Source organism: Trachypithecus francoisi, unplaced genomic scaffold (assembly GCF_009764315.1).
Source record: "Trachypithecus francoisi isolate TF-2019V2 unplaced genomic scaffold, Tfra_2.0 Lachesis_group12, whole genome shotgun sequence".
Classification (NCBI taxonomy): Eukaryota; Metazoa; Chordata; class Mammalia; order Primates; family Cercopithecidae; genus Trachypithecus; species Trachypithecus francoisi.
In genome coordinates, this window is record NW_022681457.1 from 67,960,582 (window position 1) to 67,974,623 (window position 14,042).

At 49.4% G+C, this 14,042-nt stretch overlaps 1 protein-coding gene across 1 annotated transcript in view; it reads left to right on the forward strand.

Moving 5' to 3' along the window:
- RYR1 (ryanodine receptor 1) overlaps positions 1-14,042 on the forward strand; it is a 158,709-nt gene that overhangs the window by 97,321 nt on the left and 47,346 nt on the right. The window contains exons 74-83 of the mRNA XM_033226095.1: positions 112-212; positions 780-885; positions 4,416-4,467; positions 4,597-4,662; positions 6,819-6,918; positions 7,239-7,318; positions 7,404-7,480; positions 8,395-8,468; positions 9,143-9,160; positions 10,267-10,347. Coding sequence (XP_033081986.1) covers positions 112-212; positions 780-885; positions 4,416-4,467; positions 4,597-4,662; positions 6,819-6,918; positions 7,239-7,318; positions 7,404-7,480; positions 8,395-8,468; positions 9,143-9,160; positions 10,267-10,347 — 755 coding nt within the window. The remainder of the gene's footprint in view (positions 1-111; positions 213-779; positions 886-4,415; positions 4,468-4,596; positions 4,663-6,818; positions 6,919-7,238; positions 7,319-7,403; positions 7,481-8,394; positions 8,469-9,142; positions 9,161-10,266; positions 10,348-14,042) is intronic.

Consider the following 14,042-nt stretch of genomic DNA (forward strand, 5'->3'; position numbering starts at 1 on the left):
GGAGGGCCAATGTGATGGCGCCTTGTGGGTGGTTGGGGGCTACAGGCGCATGGGAGGTCGGGAGGCATGGAGGAGGGCCCGTCCCAGTGACGTCACACCTCTCCCCTGCAGGCACCGGGCATGTAACATGTTCCTGGAGAGCTACAAGGCTGCATGGATCCTGACTGAAGACCACAGTTTTGAGGACCGCATGATAGATGACCTTTCAGTGAGCTGGGGCCCGCCTGGGGGAGTGGGGGGCGAGCTGGATAGGGCTAGGGGTGGAGGCCACCCTTGGTACACCTCCAGGGGTCACGCTCCACATCAAGGGGTATAGAAATGCCAGCTCCTGGCTTGAGTAGTACCAAAGTAGGGCGCAGAATGTGGGAAAAGAGAAAAAAAATCCAGACCAACAGGGACTTGGGGGAGGTGATAGAAGGGGACTCTAGAAACACTCTCCCCGGGCCGGGCGCGGTGGCTCAAGCCTGTAATCCCAGCACTTTGGGAGGAGGAGACGGGTGGATCACAAGGTCAGGAGATCGAGACCATCCTGGCTAACACGGTGAAACCCCGTCTCTACTAAAAAATACAAAAAACTAGCCAGGCGAGGGTCGCGGGTGCCTGTAGTCCCAGCTACTCGGGAGGCTGAGGCAGGAGAATGGCGTAAACCCAGGAGGCGGAGCTTGCAGTGAGCTGAGATCCGGCCACTGCACTCCAGCCTGGGCGACAGAGCTAGACTCCGTCTCAAAAAAAAAAAAAAAAAAAGAAACAGTCTCCCCAAGCCTCTGCTCTCCCCCCAGAAAGCTGGGAGCAGGAGGAGGAGGAGGAAGAGGTGGAAGAAAAGAAGCCAGACCCCCTGCACCAGTTGGTCCTGCACTTCAGCCGCACTGCCCTGACGGAAAAGAGGTGAGGACTCTTCCTAGGGCCCCAGAAACACCCCCAAGGTCCTGGGAAAGAGGGTCACCTGGCTACCCCCAACTCCAGCCCAGCAGCCTCCCTGTGCCTCAGGAGAGGTCCTCCACGTCCTGGAGAGGCCCAGGACAGACAGATCTTTAAATGTCACTTTGCCAGCCAGGCACAGTGGCTCACGCCTATAGTCCCAGCACTCTGGGAGGCCGAGGCAGGCGATCACTTGAGCCCAGGAGTTCAAGACCAGCCCGGCCAACATGGAGAAACCCCGTTTCTACAAAAATACAATAAATAGCCAGGCTTGGTGGTGGGCACTTGTAATCCCATCCACTCAGGAGGCTGAGGCAGGAGAATCGCTTGATCCCAGGAGGCTGAGGTTGCAGTGAGCCAAGATCATACCACTGCACAGAGTGGTATGGGCAACAGAGTGAGACTCTGTCTCAAAAAGAAAAGAAAAGAAACATAAATGTCACTTTGTTAGGACAGGCACAGCCACCATACACCGTTGCATAGCTGAACAGTTCACAAGGGCATCTCTGAGGGGTTCACATCACAGACAATGTAGATTAACTAGGCTTTTCTAGAAGAAAGTGTCTTGCTCAAATAAAATCAGTATATTATGAAAAAAATCCATATGTGGGACAAATTTCCAACAGACAGAAGTAGTGGGGGAGTTTTCTCTAATTCCCTCAAAGGCTTCATGTGGGCTAATGACAGGCTTACTAATAAATAATTATGATGCAGATGGTGCAGCTGCTGCCGCTATTGCTGACAATAGCAGGCAGCCATTCATCAAATGCTTATTATGTGTCAGGCACCAAGCTAAGCGGTGACATCTATATCCTCTCACTTAACCGCCACACTGTGAGACGGATTATTGCAGCTCCTTTGTGTGGATAAAGGCATGAAGGCACAGGGATTTATTTTTCATTTTGTTTTATTTATTTATTTATTGAGATAGAGTCTCACTCTTGTCACCCAGCCTGGAGTGCAGTGGCACAATCTCAGCTCACTGCAACCTCCGCCTCCCAGGTTCAAGCAAGTGGGATTACAGGCGCCCACTGCCACACCCAGCTAATTTTTGTATTTTTTTTTTTTTTTTTTTTTTTTTTGAGGCGGAGTCTCGCTCTGTCGCCCGGACTGGAGTGCAGTGGCCGGATCTCAGCTCACTGCAAGCTCCGCCTCCCGGTTTACGCCATTCTCCTGCCTCAGCCTCCCGAGTAGCTGGGACTACAGGCGCCCGCCACCTCGCCCGGCTAGTTTTTGTATTTTTAGTAGAGACGGGGTTTCACCGTGTTAGCCAGGATGGTCTCGATCTCCTGACCTCGTGATCCGCCCGTCTCGGCCTCCCAAAGTGCTGGGATTACAGGCTTGAGCCACCGCGCCCGGCCAATTTTTGTATTTTTAGTAGAGACGGGTTCCCACCATGTTGGCCATGCTTGTCTCAAACTCCTGACCTCAAGTGATCCTCCCGCCTCGGCCTCCCAAAGTGCTGGGACTACAGGCGTGAGCCACTGCACCTGGCCTATTTTTTATTTTTTGAGACAGTCTTGCTCTCTTGCCCAGGCTGGAATGCAGTGTCATATCATAGCTCACTGCAGCTCAGACCCCCCACTCCACATCACCCCAGGCTCAAGAGATCCTCCTGCCTCAGCCTGCTGAGTAGCTGGGACTACAGGCATGTGCCTCCATGCCTGGCTATTTTTTTTTTTGGTAGAGATGATGGTCTCACTATGTTGCCCAGGCTGGTCTCAAACTCCTGAGCTCAAGCAATCCTCCCCACTCAGCCTCCCAAAGTGTTGGGGTTACAGGCGTGAGCCTTCTTTGGTCTCTTTATCCAAGAGATCACTGGTCTCTTTCTCTCTCTGGTGGGCTTGCACACAGATCTCATTGGCCAGAAATTCTGACATGAGGCCATTTCGGGCTGCAAGGTGATGAAGAATTTGAGTGTCCCATTTTGCATCCTGTGGGAGAGCAATGTCTCTGGAGTTTGGCCATCCAAGTTGAGTTCCAGTGCAAGCTGTGTGACCCTAGCCAAGAAGCGTCTTTGTATCTTAGTTCCCCCACCTATAAAATAGGGCTAGTAACATACCCACCCAACTGAATGACTGTGAGGGTCAGTTTGTTAATATATGCAAGGCACCTAGAACAGGCACTGACATGGTGTTCGTGTAAACAGTCAGCAGGTGTTGGCCATTGTACAGGAGACCGAAGCAGAAAGGGATTGGCCATACTTGTTATTGGACTGACAGGTGGCAAGAGGGCCCTGGGAGCTCCAGCCTTCCATCATTCCACTTTAGCATCCCCAGTGGAAGGGTAGTGCCTCCATCATTAGCTCCAGCAAACCTCACTGAATGGGCAAGGTGTGGTGGCTCATGCCTTTAATCCCAGTACTTTGGGAGGCCAGGAGTTCGAGACCAGCTTGGGCAACATAGCAAGACCCCATCTCTACAAAAAAATAGAAAAATTAGCCGGGTGTGGTGGTATGTGCCTATAGTCCCAGGTGCTCAGCAGGCTGAGGTGGGAGGATCACTTGAGCCTGGGAGGTCGAGGCTGCAGTAAGCCTTGATTGCACCACTGCACTCCAGCCTGGCCAACAGAGCAAGACCCTGCCTCAAAAACAAAATAAACAAACAAAACAACAACTCCCAGAATGGATTTTACTGGACAGCATGGACAACATGACCATTTCTTTTTTTTTTTTTTTTTTTGAGACGGAGTCTAGCTCTGTCGCCCAGGCTGGAGTGCAGTGGCCGGATCTCAGCTCACTGCAAGCTCTGCCTCCCGGGTTCACGCCATTCTCCTGCCTCAGCCTCCTGAGTAGCTGGGACTACAGGCGCCCGCCACCTCGCCCGGCTAGTTTTTTTTTTTGTATTTTTTAGTAGAGAAGGGGTTTCACCGTGTTAGCCAGGATGGTCTCGATCTCCTGACCTCGTGATCCACCCATCTCGGCCTCCCAAAGTGCTGGGATTACAGGCTTGAGCCACCGCGCCCGGCCAGCGTGACCATTTCTTACCTGTCATCATGGCCACACAGATAAAAGTCCTCATCGGCCATGCATCTGTCATAAGCCACCCTGGCAATGGCCACTCCAGCCACCTGAGCCACACAGCCTGAGTATGGGGAGGGTTGGCCCTCCAAAGGAAACCAGAAGCGCTTTTTTTTTTTTTTTCTTTTTTTTGAGATGGAGTGTTGTTACCCAGACTGGAGTGCAGTGGCGCAATGTCAGCTCACTGCAACGTCTGCCTCCTGGGTTCCAGCAATTCTCCTGCCTGAGCCTCCGGAGTAGTTGGGATTATAGGCAAACACCATCATGCCCAGCTAATTTTTTTGTACTTTTAGTAGAGATGGGGTTTCACCATGTTGGCTAGGTTCATTTCAAACTCCTGACCTCCAGTGATCTGCCCGCCCCAGCCTCCCAGAGTGTTGGGATTACAGTCATGAGCCACCGTGCCCAGCCCAGAAGCTCTTATGAGATGGGGGTCCTCTCCACCAGGTCCTGACCACTCCCCTGCTTACTTCCCCAGCAAACTGGACGAGGATTACCTGTACATGGCCTATGCTGATATCATGGCAAAGGTGAGGCCCCACCCACCTCATCTGGGGCAGGTTTCCCTCTCCCCACCTGCAGTGCTTGTCCACAAAAAGGGCTGGGGCGTGATGGAGGGGTCTGCTTTGTTCATCCCTTAACTGATGCCCCCTCCCCAGAGCTGCCACCTGGAGGAGGGAGGGGAGAACTGCGAAAGTGAAGAGGAGGTTGAGGTCTCCTTTGAGGTAGGTGGGTTCAGGAGGTCCTGGAGGGAAGGGATGGGGGACCCTGACTGCAGTCATCTCCCATTCATTCAGCAAAGCTCTGGGGACACAGCAGTGACCAAGTCAGTCCCACTGGGGAGGCAGATAACACCAGCCAAACTAACACCACAGGGTATGCACCGTGGTCATAGGGGAAGCTCAGGCAGAGGGGTCAGGGCTGAGATGATGATGGGAGAACCTTGTGGGGATACAGCAGCCCAAGTAAGGTGCCTGACCCAGCCTGCAGGAAAATGTATCAGGGAGGGCTTCTCGGAGGAGGGGACTTCTGAGCAGAAGGATAAAAGGAGCCGGCCAGTTGAAGAAAAAGAGAAAAATGTTCCACATAGGGAGAATAGTATATGCCAAGGCCAGGCAGCAAGAAAGAGCTAGGAAATGTGCAATTCACTGATCCATTCATTCATTGAGACAGTCAGCAAGCATTTACTTCATAGTTTTCTTAACTGTTTCTGTGCCAGAGTCCCTTCTGGCACCTGGTGAAGACTTTCTCAGGATCATATTTTTAAATGTATAAAATGAATTCATAGCAGAGGAAACAAGTATTGAATAGCTATCAAAATATTTTAAAAATGAATTTGTGATCCAGTAGTACTTGCACATTGTTAACCTATCAAATAAGATCTAAGGTGGGGCGCGGTGGCTCACACCTGTAATCCCAGCACTTTGGGAGGCCAAGGCGGATGGATCACCTGAGGCCAGGAGTTCAAGAGCAGCCTGGCCAACATAGTGAAACCCCATCTCTACTAAAAATACAAAAATTAGCTGGACGTGGTGGCACGTGCCTGTAATCCCAGCTACTCAGGAGGCTGAGGCAGGAGAATAGCTTGAATCCACGAGGTGGAGGTTGCAGTGAGCTGAGATCACGCCATTACACCCCAGCCTGGGTGACAGAGTGAGACTCCATCTCAAAAAAAAAAAAAAGATCTAGCAATGGATCCAGCAGCCTCTATAATTGAGAAGTAGTGATGAACATAAGTGATATTTAAAGACATCTTTGAGCCATTGTGAGTCTCTCTTCCTGGACCAGAAGAGCAGAATTTGATTAGGAAATGGTTCTAGCCGGGCGCGGTGGCTCAAGCCTGTAATCCCAGCACTTTGGAAGGCCGAGACGGGCGGATCACGAGGTCAGGAGATCGAGACCATCCTGGCTAATACAGTGAAACCCCGTCTCTACTAAAAAAAATACAAAAACTAGCCGGGCGAGGTGGCGGGCGCCTGTAGTCCCAGCTCCTCGGGTGGCTGAGGCAGGAGAATGGCGTAAACCCGGGAGGCGGAGCTTGCAGTGAGCTGAGATCCGGCCACTGCACTCCAGTCCGGGTGACAGAGCGAGACTCCGCCTCAAAAAAAAGGAAATGGTTCTAATTCTGCAGTAATAATGTGATATGGAATATACATTAATAATAATGTGGTATAGAAACATCTGTGATTTTTTTTTTTTTTTGAGACAGAGTCTCGCTCTGTCGCCCAGGCTGGAGTGCAGTGGCGTGATCTCTGCTCACTGCAAGCTCCGCCTCCCTGGTTCAAGCGATTCTCCTGCCTCAGCTTCCCAAGTAGCTGGGACTAAAGGCGCCCGCCACCACGCCCGGCTAATTTTTTGTATTTTTAGGAGAGGCGGGGTTTCACCCTGTTAGCCAGGATGGTCTTGACCTCCTGACCTCGTGATCTCTCCCTGCCCCAGCCTCCCAAAGTGCTGGGATTACAGGCGTGAGCCACTGCGCCCAGCCACATCTGTGATTTTTGTTGGTGACAAAACCACAGGTTTTGCTAATATTGCTGTGATTTATGGTTTTATCCATAAAGGAAGGAAATGCTGCATTTCTGTTAAAGGGTGAAAAACATAAAGATGTAACTTTTCATCATCCAAGTTCACAGATGGCCTGGAGGCCCATGGGCCCAGGTTAAGACTGCTGCATGCCCAGCTCTGATTTATGTGGATTTTGCCCTATGCCTAGCCCCATGCTAGGTATAGGAGCTATATCAAGGGTGTGAGCCCCAGGGGATGGAAGGAGCTCATGGTTGAAGGAGTGGCTGGAACAGGGAGAGCAGAAGTGAGAATGTGAGGGGGAAAGGCTGGGCTGGAAAGCCTGGACTTGCCCCCATGGGTCTGCCTCCCTGCCCAGGAGAAAGAGATGGAGAAGCAGCGGCTCCTATATCAGCAAGCACGACTGCACACCCGGGGGGCAGCCGAGATGGTGCTGCAGATGATCAGTGCCTGCAAAGGTGCCCCTCACATGTGCATTGGGCTCTTCAGAGTGCACTCATCTTGTCCTCATTCTTCCCGGCTCACGCATTTCCTGTGGACCCATTTGCCACCCCTCCATGCCTGTGGTTTGCACGCGCACCCCAGCCCTTGCAGCTTCCCCTTGCATACCTGCCTTGCAATTTCTCACTCATCCTTCAATCACGATCACCCCTGCATGCACACCTTGGCACACTCTTACATCCCCTTTCTCACATCCTTTGGGATGGCTGTTTTCTGGTGGGTGGAACACACTGCCTTCCAACTGGGTGGACCATCTTTTGTCTCCCACTCCCTCCAGGAGAGACAGGTGCCATGGTGTCCTCCACCCTGAAGCTGGGCATCTCCATCCTCAATGGAGGCAATGCTGAGGTCCAGCAGGTAACAGAGGAAAAGGGACTTCCGAGGAAGGCAAAGAGGGGTGGGAGGTTCTTGTGTGACTCCTCCCCTGCCTCCCCCTCTGCAGAAAATGCTGGATTATCTTAAGGACAAGAAGGAAGTTGGCTTCTTCCAGAGTATCCAGGCACTGATGCAAACATGCAGGTAGGTTTGAGTGGACCTCTTCTTGTTAAGCTCTCTTTGGTACCACTGCCACCCCGCTCCTGGTATCATTTCCGGTTCTGATTCTGCTCCTTCGGTCCAGGGAAAGAGACTCACTCAGAATCGCTCAAATAACGGGGAATTTATTGTAAGAATTAATGTAGAACAATAGGGAAGGCAAAATGTCATAGGCTTGAAGAATGAGTTACATTATGGATTCCAGACAGTGGAGCCAAAAACTTGAGAACTCAAGGGGAACTTGACAGGGAGATTTAGGAGCTCTCTGATGACCCCTCTTAATATGCCTCTACTGTTGTCTGCCTTTATTCGTCTCTTGCTGCCGGCTGACTTTTCCTACCCTCTGCAGCTTTTGCTAAATGGGTGGTTTCTGGTTCTTCATTATTTTTTTTTTTTTTTTTTTTTTTTTTTGAGGCGGAGTCTCGCTCTGTCGCCCAGGCTGGAGTGCAGTGGCCAGATCTCAGCTCACTGCAAGCTCCGCCTCCCGGGTTTACGCCATTCTCCTGCCTCAGCCTCCCGAGTAGCTGGGACTACAGGCGCCCGCCACCTTGCCCGGCTAGTTTTTGTATTTTTAGTAGAGACGGGGTTTCACTGTATTAGCCAGGAGGGTCTCGATCTCCTGACCTCATGATCCGCCCGTCTCGGCCTCCCAAAGTGCTGGGATTACAGGCTTGAGCCACCGCGCCCGGCCTCTTCATTATTTTAGCTTGCACATGGTTCATCCTGGCCCTACTTTATGTCCTAGCTTCTGCCAGCTCTTCATATCTGCTTCCTCTTGATTTCAGCGCATACATGATATACTGTGGCTCTCCAGCCTACCATGGTTGGGAGCTGCCAGGCCCTGGAAGAGAGGAGGGCAGAGGCTTCATCACATCCACTCCCGTCTTTCTTTTCCTCAGCGTACTGGATCTCAATGCCTTTGAGAGACAGAACAAGGCCGAGGGGCTGGGCATGGTGAACGAGGATGGCACTGGTGAGGCCCTCTCTTGGGCTTCCGTCTCCCTGGGACATCTTCTTTCGGGATTCCCGCCACCCACCCCACCCACCATTGCCCAGAGCTCCCTTCCTCCAAGACACTGGTTCCCAAGGGCTCCCTCGGGTCCCTCCCTCTGCTATGGTCCCCCAGTCCCACCCCCTCCATCCCCCCTGGGGTCTCCCTACCCATGTCCACCACCCACCTCCCCCTGCCGACCAGAAGTCATTCTGTCTTGTGTTCTCACCCATCACCACACGGACCCCACCCTCCACGTGCCCAAATGTCACGCCATGGTTGCTGTTCTCTTATTAATGTCCCTAATCCGGGTTAATCACGTCTCCTCTTTGCCGTGTTGTGACGTGTCTAACCTTTCTACCCTGATCCTCGCTCCGGCCTTTCCACCTCTACGTCTTCATCTCTCTCTCTCCTTCTCCATCCTCTTCTTTCATTCCCTCTGCTTTTACCCTCATTTCCTATCCCCTTCCTTGCTAATCCACTTCCTTCTGTCTCCTTATCACTCTGCCTTTCTCTCTGTGGGTTGTTCCTTTCTCTGTGTGTGTCTTTCTGTGTCTTTGTCCCTGACTGTCATTGTGTGTGTTTGCGGTCTCTGTCTCCCTCTCTTTTTCTCTCTTTTCTCCTGCTTCCTCCTCCCATCCTGTTGGCTGCCCCAGTCATCAATCGCCAGAACGGTAATTCCCCCAGCCCACCCCTGTGCTGTGCTGCTGCCACCCACCCCTCCTAACCCCGTCCGCCCCTCCACCTGGGGGCTGAGGATCTGGGACGTGGAGGGGAGGGAGGGACTTCGGCAGGTGCGCCCTGCCAGTGCAAAACCTGGAGATCAGGAGTCTGGGGAGCATGATTCAGGTCCCAGACCAGCCACTGAGAATACATGGGCCTGTGAACAAGCCTCTTATGTTCCCTAAGCTTCACTCTCCCCATGTGTAAAACAGAAGCTAGAAAACACGGCAAAGATCTCTTTCCAGCTGGATATTGTTGGACTTCCAGACCCAGATTCGCAGTCCTGGTGTGGAGTGATCCCCACTCCCACCTACTTTGCTCTTTGCGCCCCGACTTCAGATTGGTCGGTCAGCGTTTCCCACCCACCAACCGAATTGGTTGCCTCCGGCATCCACTCTGATTGGTGTGCGCCTGCCCCCTCAGCGCCTGCCTCATCTGCGCCTGCTCTGGTTGGCCCATTTGCGGTCTAGCCTCCTCCCCTACTGCCCACCATGATTTGCTTCTTTCAGATGCCCATTCTGATTGGCCCTTGTTTACACGCCTCCCCTCTGCTACTCCTGGATTGGCTGCTTTCAAGGCATCTGGGCCAATTGGCTGGCTTTCAATCTCCATCCCTTATCCCAGCCCAATCTTCCCCTGCCCAGAGCGTTTGTGTGAAGGTGACCCAAACCCCCATAATCCATTAACCTCCACGGCCTGAAGGGGGGCTGAGGGAATTACCAGCTGCCTGAATGTCTGCTAGGTCAGCAGACACTCCCGAATGTAACACAAGTGGTGACATCAGAGGGCACTGATGTAGAAAGACACTTGAGGCCTCAGCTTCATGACTCAGGGCCCCTCGGGTCTCCATCTGCTGATGTCATGGGCTCTGAGGTCAAGACCACCTGGCGTCATGGATGCCCATGGCCCTCACAGTGTCTTTGGAGTGGCGGCTACTCCTCCCAGCACCCCCATGCTTTGTGCATGCGTGTGCAGTGTGCATGGGCCTTGTGCATGTGTGCGCTGTGTCTTGGCGCATCTGACCCCTCCTGGGCCCTGTCCCCTCCCTTCCACCCAGGAGAGAAGGTCATGGCGGATGATGAATTCACACAAGACCTGTTCCGGTTCCTACAATTGCTCTGTGAGGGGCACAATAATGGTGAGGAGGAGGGGTGTGGGGTGGAGGGGAAGCTGAGGTTTGGGGCGGGTACAGAAGGGTTGCCTGAGTTAGTGTCCAGTCCCTCCTCCCCCTATCAATGATGGCCACTTTCCAGCCAGTGTCCATCCACCTAGCTTCAAAATCTCTCTGGAGGCCAGGTGCAGTGACTCAGACCTGTAATCCCAGCACTTTGGGAGGCAAAGGCAGGTGGATCTCCTGAGGTCAGGAGTTCAAGACCAGCCTGGCCAACATGGTGAAACCCCATCTCTACTAAAAATACAAAAAAAAAAAAAAAAAAAAAAAAATAGCAGGCGTGGTGGCACATGCTTGTAATCCTACCTACTCAGGAGGCTGAGGCAGGAGAATCGCTTGAACCCATGAGACGGAGGTTGTAGTGAGCCGAGATTACACCATTGCACTCCAGCCTGGGCAACAGAGCGAAACTCCCTCTAAAAAAAAAAAAAAAAAAAAAAAAAAAACTCTCTGGAATTTCTGGAATCTAGCCACTTTGCTTCTGCTTCATCTCCTCTGGCCAGTCCAATTCCCCAAAAGCAACCTGCCAAAAACCAATTTGGCCAAAAATCATTTGCTCAAATGGACAATTTGTCACACGCTATTTTCCCACAGGCAGTCTGCAGTGGCTGCCAAAGTTCAATACACGTGGTGGATTTCTGTACTTTAAGTCCAGAAAAGACCTAAAGGAAAAAACTGCCTGGCATTTAAAAATAAATCTATTAGAATCATTTGTTTATTTTGCTTATAAAACCTTTGCAGAGGAAAGATCTGTATGAAAGCCGACAGATTCTTTCCTATCTTAAGCAAGAGTTTTGTTTTGTTGTGGTTCAGCCAATTTAACAAGATTGAAGATGACAGCAAATTAATTACACAACATCAATGATGAGAAATACAGTCTCATGCCGCAAACCTAGTTTACAACTTTACAGAACAGTCAAAATTCTGCACAAAAAACATTCTACCCAATGCCATTTCCTATAACAAACATGTACAGTCTCAAGATTGTGGTTATAACCTTTAGCAGATGATTAGGAAACCACAGACTACCCAGAAATTAACTTTCATGACAAGAATTGGAGCAATTAGTAATCTAACTTCCATAGAACCATAGAACCTTCACCCACTTGATTAGTGCTCTGTAAGGTAACAGATTTGTAAATATCTTTAATCTTCATTCTTTTTCTTTCAACAAAGGATAAAGCATGATCCCTTTGTCTCGAATTTTCAAAAACTCTTGTGTCCACAACCAGTTTTTCAAGGTTTATTAAATACCTTTGTGCCATGGGACTAAGATTTTCTTTCTCCTTTTTTTTTTTTTTTTTTGTTTTTTTTTGTTTTTTTGCAGAGTCTCACTCTGTCGCCCAGACTGGAGTGCAGTGGTGTGATCACAGCTCACTACAACCTCTGCCTCCCGGGCTCAAGTGATCTACCCCTCAGCCTCCTGAGTATCCGGGACTACAGGCATGCATCACCATGTCTGGCTAAGTTTTTTATTTTTTACAGAGACGAGATCTCACTATGTTGCCCAGGGAATCTCAAACTCCTGGATTCAAGCAGTCCTCCTGCCTTGGCCTCCTAAAATGCTGGGATTACAGGTGTGAGCCACCACACCCAGCTGGGACTAAGATTTTCATTCTTTAATTTTAACTAAGATGGAATCAGTCTTTGGGTTTAAAATAAATTTTATTCCTCGGGAATATGAAGTTTTGAAAATTAGAATGTTGTTATGAGAGGAATTGCTGTCTCCCAACAAATTTGCAACCCAGTCCTCTGCCTAAATTCGTGGCCCAATCAAATAGATACTTGAAATAACTTTCAAATCTCAGACCTCTTGCATGTCTTGAGGAGTCAGTGCTATTCAAAGCAGACAAAAGGTTTGTCTTTCACTTATTTGCACATGTCTGTAACAGGTGTTTTCAGTCGGCAGAATTTTTTTTTAACAGGAGCTGTGTATCTTTTATTTTTGCATATAGTCCAATTTAAATTAACACAGTTTAATTTACAATTTAAATTAAGACAAATAAAGGAGTTAGAAAGCAGGGTTGATAGGAAAACCTGTACCTTTGCTTACAAAAGTTTGAATATTTGAGGAGGCTTTGTCTATATCATGAAACTAGGCAAAATGGGCCTTCTGTCGAGCCAACGTGATAGAGCAATTGTGAACTGACTCTAAAAAAGTTAGGAGGAAAGAAAAACGGGGGGCAAAAATACTTTCAGGGGCTGTGAAAACCTTCCCGTGCAACATGATGTTGCTATAAACGTTTACAAGGACTTGGCTGGGCACTGTGGCTCATGCCTGTAATCCCAGCACTTTAGGAGGCTGAGGCAAGAGGATCACTTGAGCCCAGGAGTTCAAGACCAGCCTGGGCAACATAGGGAGACCCTGTCTCTACAAAAATATATATATATATATATACTACAGTATAATAAACCTCCAATCATATACTACGGTATAATAAACCTCCAATCATATACTACAGTATAATAAACCTCCAACTACCCGTCACTCAGCTTTTACAGTTTGCTGCCATAGAACGATGTTTTTTAAATAGTGGGAACCACCCCATCAGACAGACGTTCATGAATCAGTTTCACGCAGAGGTTCTCATCGTAATTGTACACTGGCATGCCTGGGGAGCTTTAAAAGAGACTGAAGCCCAGATTTTGCCTCTAGAGATTCTAATTTAATTGATCTGGGGTTCGGCCTGAGCCCTGGGATTTTTAAAAGCCTCCTGGTTGTTCTGATATGCAGCCAAGGTTGAGAGGATGAGAACCACACATTTCTTCTTTTGTAGTTAACTAGAGCGGTACAGGACAGAAAAGAACAGAATGCATGGCACAGAGTAAGGCAATGCAAAACTTCTGTTTTGGGAATAGGTGAATATAATTTCAGATTGAACATATGTTATCAGGTCTCAGTGTAATAAGGATTTCCTTGACCGGGTGTGGTGGCTCACGCCTGTAATCCCAGCACTTTGGGAGTCCAAGGCGGGTGGATCACAAGGTCAGGAGTTGGAGACCAGCCTTGCTAATATGGTGAAACACTGTCTCAACTAAAAATACTAAAAAATTAACCGAGTGTGGTGGCACATGCCTGTAATCCCAGCTACTCGGGAGGCTGAGGCAGAAGAATTGCTTGAACCCGGGAGGCAGAGGTTGCAGTGAGCCTGGATCACGCCACTGCACTCCAGCTCAGGCAACAAGAGTGAAACTCCGTCTCAAAAAATAAATACAAAAAATAAAATAAAAATATTATTGAGGGTTTACTATGTGTCAAATGTGGTGGTGGGTCATTTATTCATTCAGTTTTTTCCAACAAATATGTATTTTGAGCACCAACTATGTAGCAGGGAGAAATAGAGATTCAGTCCCTCATTAGTTTCCAAACAATTTTTATCAAATTCCTACTATGTGCTGGGGATATTCATGCATTTATCCAACAAATATTTATTGTGCACCTGCTAAAGGCCAGGGAACATAAGGATTGGTCACTTGTTCATTTATTCAACATATTTTATTGAGTGTGTAATACATGCTCACAAGATTAAGATTGTCACATATTCTTTGCTACAACAAATTTGTTGCATTCTTACTATGTGTCATGCAGTATTCTAGGCTCTGGGGATACAGTAGTAAAAGAAAACGGTCCCTGGCCTTGTGGGGGATTTTTTTTTTTTTTT